At 45.8% G+C, this 8,546-nt stretch overlaps 1 protein-coding gene across 35 annotated transcripts in view; it reads left to right on the plus strand.

Moving 5' to 3' along the window:
- LOC126938910 (leucine-rich repeat-containing protein 37A2-like) overlaps nucleotides 1–8,546 on the plus strand; it is a 197,904-nt gene that overhangs the window by 106,311 nt on the left and 83,047 nt on the right. For 9 of the 35 annotated variants that reach the window (XM_050763644.1, XM_050763641.1, XM_050763643.1 and 6 more), the window contains 3 exons: nucleotides 81–1,897; nucleotides 2,484–2,588; nucleotides 6,030–6,079. The exons of 22 other annotated variants lie outside the window; for them this stretch is intronic. In XM_050763644.1, coding sequence (XP_050619601.1) covers nucleotides 81–1,897; nucleotides 2,484–2,588; nucleotides 6,030–6,079 — 1,972 coding nt within the window. Of the gene's footprint in view, nucleotides 1–80; nucleotides 1,898–2,483; nucleotides 2,589–6,029; nucleotides 6,080–7,784; nucleotides 7,840–7,917; nucleotides 8,058–8,162; nucleotides 8,460–8,546 lie in introns of those variants that run through there. 4 more of the 35 variants (XM_050763616.1, XM_050763624.1, XM_050763636.1 and 1 more) reach the window with 4 other exon arrangements.

An 8,546-nucleotide genomic window follows, 5' to 3' on the forward strand; every position in this document is an offset into this window, starting at 1 on the left:
ACTGGGGACATACAGCTGTGGACTGATGCATGCTGTCCCATCATCTTTCATGATCAAAACAGTCTCTTCTTTTTTCACAGCTGAAGAACTGTCTGTAGGGAATCCAGAAGGAGCGTTCATGAAGGTGTTACAAGCCCGGTGGAAGCACACGAGCACTGAACTGACTATTGAGCCGGAGGCGCCCTCAGACAGCAGTGGCATCAACTTGTCAGGCTTTGGGAGTGAGCAGCTAGACACCAATGACGAGAATGAAGTTATCAGTGCACTAAGTTACATCTTGCCTTATTTCTCAGCGGTGAATCTAGATGTGAAATCAATGTTGTTACCGTTCATTAAACAGCTTTCTTCAAATGTGCAAGATGGAGATAGGCCCCTGGGTATTTTGAAAAACAATATAAAGAGCCCCTCTCTTCAACCTGCATCGGACAACTCAACTTACAAAATTTATGAAAATAAATTGAGAAAGCTGTACTTGCTGGAAAATATGTTAGATGCAGAAATACAGGAAAAAATCGATGAAGTTAAAAGGGAAGAAAAAACTGCCATGCTTATGCAGACCAGCCTTCTAGGTAACAAATTTAAACGCCAAATATTTGAAAAGAAATTAGAAACTGTCCAACCACAGGAAAACAGCCTGGCAAAGATTCAAAGTGTAGGCAACAACCTGCAGAGAGTGAACAGAGTCCTCACGGGCCCAAGGAGCATCCAGAAAAGGCACTTCAAAGAGGTGGGAAAGCAGAGCACCAGGAGGGAAGAGGGTGCGCAGGCATTTGTGGAGAGCGCTGCCCAAGAAAAAAGGCTCGGGAGCCCGGTCTCAAGGGAGCTGGAACAGCCTCACACAGAGCAGGGGCGTGAGAAGTTAGTGGGAAACACCGTCTACACCAAGCCTTCGTTCACCCAAGAGCTTAACACAGCAGTGTCTTCTGTGCTGAAACCCTTCTCCATGGGCGAGCCTTCTGCCTCCACCCCTGCAAAAGCCCTACCTGAGGTCAGAGACAGATCGAAAGACTTAACCCACGCCATTTTCATTTTAGAAAACGCAAAGGCTAGAGTTAAAAGTATGAAGGCTGCCAAACCAATCGTACATTCCCGAAAAAAATACCGCTATCATAAAACTCGCTCCCGCGTGGCCCACAGAACACTCAAGGCCAAAAAGAGTCAAAAGTTCAGAAAGAAAAGTTATCTCGATAGACTGATGCTCGCAAACAGGCCGCCATTCTCTGCAGTGAACAGCCTCATAAATTCCCCTTCACACGGGGCTTTTTCATCATTAGGAGACTGGAGTCCTCAGGAAAATCCTTTTCTGGAAGGATTTGCTCCTTCAGAACGTTTTACAGAAAACACTAATGTAAAAGACACAACTGCAAGAAATGCCTTTGAAGAAAACGTTTTTATGGAAAACACTACTATGCCAGAAGGCACCATCTCTGAAAACACAACCTACAATCCTCCTCCTGAGGCAGATTCCGCTGGGACTGCGTTCAACTTAGGGCCAGCTGTTAAACGAACTAATCAGACACAATGGGAATACAACAACGTGGGCACTGACCTGTCCTCCGAGCCCAAAAGCTTCAATTACCCGTTGCTCTCGTCTCCAGGTGATCAGTTTGAAAATCAGCTAACCGAGCAGCTACAGTCCCTCATCCCCAACAACAATGTGAGAAGGCTTATTTCTCACGTTATCCGGACCTTGAAAATGGACTGCTCTGACACCCGTGTGCAAGTGACCTGTGCCAAGCTCATCTCCAGGACAGGCCTCCTGATGAAGCTTCTCAGTGAGCAGCAGGAAGTAAAGGCATCCAAGGAAGAATGGGATACGGAACAGTGGAAAACTGAGAACTATATCAATGAGAGCACGGAAGCCCAGAATGAGCAGAAAGAGCAGAGGTTGAGTGAGGTGAGGACCACACAGAAACATGAGACCCAGATTTGCCATCATTTAGTGTATGCCAGTAAAGTGCCCACACAGGAGAACCTGGGACTCCCAGGCCATAGCTTGTCCTGGTCATGTAACTTCGGCCATGACGGTGATCTCCTACTTTGCTCATGTAGAGGGTGAAATAGATTAGTGCACAAGATGAATTGTAGGTGAGGTGGGGTGGCTCACGCCTGTAATCCCAGCACTTTGGGAGGCCAGGGTTGGTGGATCACTTGAGGTCAGGAGTTTGAGACCAGGTTGGCCAACACAGTGAAACCCTGTCTCCACAAAAATTAAAAAATTAGCTGGGGTGATGACAAGTGCCTGTAGTCCCAGCTACTCGGGAGGTTGAGGTGGGAGGATCACCTGAGCCCAGGGAGGTCGAGTCTAGTGAACTGTGTTCGCACCACTGTACTCCAGACTAGGTGACAGAGTGAGACTCTCAAAAAAATAAGAAAAGAAACTAAGCTACTCACCTGGAATACTGGCGTTTTGAATAGTTAGCTCTCATTCTGTTTTGTTTTGTTTTTTGTTTTTTAATTGTTCTTTCTTTTTTTTTTTTTAGCTCACAAAAGAAGTTCCAGGATATGGCTATAACAACAAACTCATCTTGGCATTATTTGTGACCGAAATACTCACAACTTTGATTATAATTTTCTGCCTCATTGAGGTGAGGACAACAATTAATTCAGGTTTTCAGAATGCAGTCTTGTCTTTGTGTGGATTCAGAGCCCACAAACTCAAAACCAAAGCCACTTTCCCACCTGCTGCTACTTGACATTCTTCTTCAGTCAGTTAAGGCTGAGGTACGCTTTGTTCTTTTTTTTTTTTTTTTTTTTTTTGAGACGGAGTCTCGCTCAGTTGCCCAGGCTGGAGTGCAGTGGCGCGATCTCGGCACACTGCAAGCTCCGCCTCCCGGGTTCATGCCATTCTCCTGCCTCAGCCTCCCGAGTAGCTGGGACTACAGGTGCCCGCCACCTCGCCCGGCTAATTTTTTTTTGCATTTTTAGTAGAGATGGGGTTTCACCGTGTTAGCCCGGATGGTGTCGATCTCCTGACCTCGTGATCCACCCGCCTCGGCCTCCCAAAGTGTTGGGATTACAGGCGTGATCCACCATGCCCGGCCTGCTTTGTTCTTTTACTGTAGTGTATATTCCAGGAGTTTAAAGGATCCTCGCTTCCAGGAGATCTCTGTGAATTGAAACCAAGTTAATCCCACTAGACTATTTTAAGAAGTTCGTATGGCCTGGCGCGGTGGCTCAAGCCTGTAATCCCAGCACTTTGGGAGGCCGAGACGGGCGGATGAGGTCAGGAAATCGAGACCAGCCTGGCTAACAGGGTGAAACCCCGTCTCTATCAAAAAAATACAAAAAACTAGCCGGGCGAGGTGGCGGACGCCTGTAGTCCCAGCTAGGCAGGAAGCTGAGGCAGGAGAATGGCGTAGACCCGGGAGGCGGAGCTTGCAGTGAGCTGAGATCGTGCCACTGCACTCCAGCCTGGGCGACAGAGCAAGACTCCGTCTCAAAAAAAAAAAAGAAGTTGGTATAATAGCAAAATTTCTCCCACCCAAAACGATGTCTCACCAAGTCACCCTTACTCTGCCACTAATTTATTTCCTTGTTGTTGAAATGATGAGAGACGTATAATCTCCATCTCACGCAGTTGTCATCACCCTGGAGAGGAAGGAGACAGCCAAAAGAGAGAAGTATTGTCTTGTAGACTTATTAGGTTCACACAGTATCATCCTTTTCCAGTGTGTAACGTGTTGTCTAAATAGGTCCAGTTAAAGCACTACAGGGTAGCCATCTTTTAAAAAAATTGTTGGCCACATTTTTAAGTTCACAGGGGAGGGGGAATGTCTCATACTCGAGCCCTCCTGAGCCTAGGCCCTCTGTGAGATGTGTCACCATTTCTTGGAGACCATGTGAGACATTCCCCCTTGGATCAGAGATGCTCAACCTGCATCAACGTATCTAAAGCCTACATCTGGCTACTCTGGGGCGAGTCCTGTTCACAGTGCCCATTCCTGGAGTTTGCCTCTGTTCGCCTTTTGTTCGATTACATGATGTATTACTTTTCCCAACAGGCCAGTGCTAGCATATTGGAAGTGATTTAATAAACTGGCAACCTTGACACTATGCTACCAATCCAACCTTACTTGCCTCATTTACCATTTCCATTATTGTGGCAGCCCTCCATTCCAGCCAGAGCAGCCCCTCACCATACTCCAGTCACACCATCCGCATTTCTGCTTTTGTGCGTTTGTCCATCTAAAATGCCCTTATTTCACTCTGCCTGTGGGAATCCTATGAATCTCTCAAAAGCCAACTCAGGTTCATCTTTCTTCTTGACATCTTCCCTGAATATTCCAGCCCTCCTGAGCCTAGTCCCTTTGTGAGATTTGTCCCCATTTCTTGGACACCACATGAGAGACTTCAGAGGCTGAAGTGGGAGGATTGCTTGAGCCAGGGAGGTTGAGGATGCAGTGAACTGTGGTCATACCACTGCACTCTAGCCTGGGCAACAGCGAGACCCTGTCTCACAAACAGCTGCCACCAAAAACTATCTTGGGATTTGAATAGGATAACATTAAATTTGTAGATTAATTTGAGAATTGACAACTGTACGACATTCTAGGAACATGCTATCTCATGTCTTGTATTCATTTCTTGTTAATGTCTTTCAGAAGAGCTTTAGTGTTTCCATATACAGATCTTACACATCTTTTGTGTTTTTGTTCCTAAATACTTCAGACATTTGTATTGCCATTGTAAGTGGGATCTTTCTTCCATTTTCTAATTAGTTATTGGTGGTATATGGGAAAAGTGTTTGAGGTTTGTGTGCTGCTCTCTTGATTTTGTATTTAGCCACTGTACTGAATTCTCACTACTTCCAGTAAAATCTTAGTTCACTCTCTTAGGCTTCTTTGGCTAATATTTATCATTTAATATGCAAATAATTATGATAGTGTTGTCTCTTCCTTTCCAATGCTTCTACTCTCTCCTTCCTTTCCCCTTTCCTTTTTCTTTTCCTTTTTTCTTTTTTTCCTTCTCAGGACCTTGTTGTCACCCAGGGTGGAAAGCGGTGGTGGGATCTAGCTCACTGTAACCTCAAACTCCTGGACTTAAGGAATCCTTGTCCTCTGAGTGGCTGGGACTATAGTCAGGCAGCTAATTTAAAAAATGTGTCTGTAGAGACAAGGTCTTGCTGTGTTGCCCAGGCTAGTTTTCCTGCCACTTCAGAGAGAGAAAGGACTCAGGTTTCCTTTTTCTCCTACTTTTAAGAGTTTTTATTAGGAATTATCTGTTGAATGTTATCTAAAACAGTCAATAGAATGTATTAAGTGTCAGCTGAATGCAAGACCCTAAGTTAGATACAGTCAGCTGTCTTCATCAGCAGGTCCACAGTCTTCAGATTCAACTAGATGAGGCTGAATATTTGAAGAAGAAAAAAAACAAAAACAAATACAAATAGAAACTACAATATAACAACTGTCACCACTGTACAGTATCTATACATTTTATTAGTGATGACTTAAAGTACGTGGGGCAAGGCATGGTGGATCACACTTGTAATCCCAACACTTTGGGAGGCCAACCTGGGAAGCACAGTGAGACCTTGTCTTTATTAAGAATAAAAAATAAATAAAAAAAAAACCAGGTGTGGTGGTATGCATCTGTAGTCCCAGCTACTCAAGTGGCTGAGGTGTGCGGATCACTGGAGCCTAGGAGATTAAGGCTGCAGTGAGCTGCGGTCGTGACACTGCACTCCAGCCTGAGCAACAGAGGGCAATCCTGTTGCTAAGTAAATAAAGTATATGTGGGGATGTGTGTTGGTTACATGCAAATACTGCACCATTATAAGGGATTGAGCATGCACAGATTCTGGTATGGTGTGGCGGCGGTATCCTAGAACCAGTCCACCGCAAGATAGCAAGGATGACTGAACTGTGGAAGAATCAAAGCTCTGTTAAACAGCATACAATTCCTCTCTTCAAACAAGTTATCTCCTCAGGCAGATGAGACTTAAAATGAATAAAAGGAATGAATACAGATTTGGAGATGATGGTTGTTGTGATAGATAATCTTTATTGCGTTTTCTTCCAAAACAGATTTATTCTCACCGAAAGTCATCACAAGAAGATGAAGAAGGATTCTCAAGGTAAATATTAGTTAGGTGATTTTTTTTTTTCTTTTGAGACGGAGTTTCCCTCTTGTTGCCAGGCTGGAGTGCAGTGGTGCGATCTCAGCTCACCACAACCTCCACTTCTCAGGTTCAAGCGATTCTCCTGCCTCAGCCTCCCGAGTAGCTGGGATTACAGGCATGCGCCGTCACTAGTCTCACGACGTTTTAATTAGAATTTTAGAATTAGAGGAGAGCTTAGAACTCTGCCCTCATTTTTCAGTGAGGAAACTGCCCAAGACAGGACAAATACTTAGTTACCCTCATGCTTAGCCTGGCTCCAGTGAAATTAGCTCCCCAGCCAAAAGCTGAGCTGGATGGAACTAACAAGGACACATCTGTTGTCCCCAGCCCTGTGGGGAGGGACAGGAAGGGGAAAGGTTTTGGTGCCTGTTCCTGCTGACGGTGGGCATCAGGCCAGGGTCTTCTTGGAGGCTCTGGGGAAGGGGTAAGGAAGGCCACCGGGTGTGGGAGTGAGGGCACTCGTCTCCTTCAAAGCTGATGGAAGGTAGAATATGTGAGTCCTTCCTCGAAAGTGGCAGGAAACACTACTTTCTCTTTTTTATTTATTTCTTTTTTTTTTTTTGCCTGGATCCTAGAAGTGAGGAAACACTGTTTTCTCATCTTACTGATTTTTGGGCCCCACTCTATTCCTTTTATGCAAACCTCACAGAATTTTAACTAGAAAGGCCAGGCAGGATGGCTCACACCTGTAATCCCAGCACTTTGGGAGGCCGAGGTGGATCACTTGAGGTTAGGAGTTCGAGACCAGCCTCATCAACATGGTGAAACCCCATCTCTACTAATCTCCACTGAAAATACAAATTAGCTGGGTGTGGTGGCGCAGACCTGTAATCCCAGCTACTCAGGAGGCTGAGGCAGGAGAATTGCTTGAACCCAGGAGGCGGAGGTTGCAGTGAGCCAAGATCGCACCATTGCACCCAGCCTGGGGAACAAGAGCAAAACTGTCTCAAGCAAAAAAACAAAAAAAAAGGAATTTTAACTACGAGAGACCTTAGACAGTATTTCGTCATATTATGACAGGAAAACTGAGAAAGAGAAAGGGAGAGTTGCCCCATGGTCACACAATGCACTCTGGCTTTTCCTATTTTATTCAGATTCAAAAAGAATATGTTGTCCTTTAAACTGATTTCACAGCTCACTCACTCACCAGCGACAGCCAGCCATATGAAGACTGTGAGATAGATAACTTGGCTACCTGCACTCAGGCATTTGCTTGAGGTGATCAACTTATAGAATAAAGTATCTAGAAAGAAAAGAACCACTTCATCTCCCACCCCCCATCAAACGATGCCTGTGAGACTAAGTCTGAAGGGGACTGATATAAAATGCTTCTGCCCAGCATGGCTGTGCAATTTGTTCTCTGCACGAGGGCAGTTGGCCAAGGGGGTGACTGGGACTGAACATCCTGCCGATGCTCCATGCTGAGCCGCATACAAAGTCCTCCCAGTATATTGTGGGGCCCTTCTGAACAGACATGGAGAGTTTCTGAAAGTCCCACATACATGGGATTATTTTCAGGACCCCAGGTATGTGGTCTGCGGTGGTTCTTCTCACTGTGATTATGGACTGAGGTACTCATTTAGTCCTAATAAGACCAGAGAAGTACATTGTGAGAGACGTGGGCAGCATCACTCACTATCTTGTGCATGTGTCTCCCCAGGGGCATTTTCAGATTTCTGCCATGTAGGAGATGCTGTTCGCCAAGTGAGACTCAGGTACTTTGGAGGATTCATTGCTGTGGCCAGGGAAAGCAAAGGACATGCAAAATTAATACTTCCCTTTCTATCTTCTAGGATGGATCTTTCTCATTCAGACAGCCGCTGTGGCTTAAAGATATGTGCAAACCTCTCAGTGCCACAAGAGTAAATAACCAGGCAGAGAAGCTGCACAAGAAGTCATCTAATGAGGAGGAGATCCTCAGCAGGGAACCTGGGTAAATGAGGGGCCCTCACAGTTCCCAACTAAAATGAGGAGGGGGTGAGAAGCTTAATTGCTCCTTTCAAGAATCAAAACCTTGGCATTGTTACTCTTACCACAGGGACAGCGAAGCCCCAACAGAGATGGGGGAGGAGAGTGAAGCCCAGTCATAGGAGAAGAAAGAGTGACCCCAGCCCGCCTCAGGCCTCCTACAAAAATACGTAGCATAAACAACAAGGGCCATCAGAAAGAAAAGCAGGACTGAAGCCAGCGGTCCACGCATCCACAGAGGCAGCGGGCAGAGGAAGCACAGCGCCGTCGTTCCCTCCCTTGTTTCCCAGTCTTACTAGTCACCCAGACCTGAAAACATATCCTCAGGGGTGGAGATTTTACAATTAAATACTGTTGTTCTCTTGTTCTCGGTGCCCTCTCCCTTGGTTCATCAAGCACCAGTCATAAAATACCACATACTTGACCTCCTGCCCACAGGCAACCTCCCACCTCC

This window comes from Macaca thibetana, chromosome 16 (assembly GCF_024542745.1).
Source record: "Macaca thibetana thibetana isolate TM-01 chromosome 16, ASM2454274v1, whole genome shotgun sequence".
NCBI classification, from domain to species: Eukaryota; Metazoa; Chordata; class Mammalia; order Primates; family Cercopithecidae; genus Macaca; species Macaca thibetana.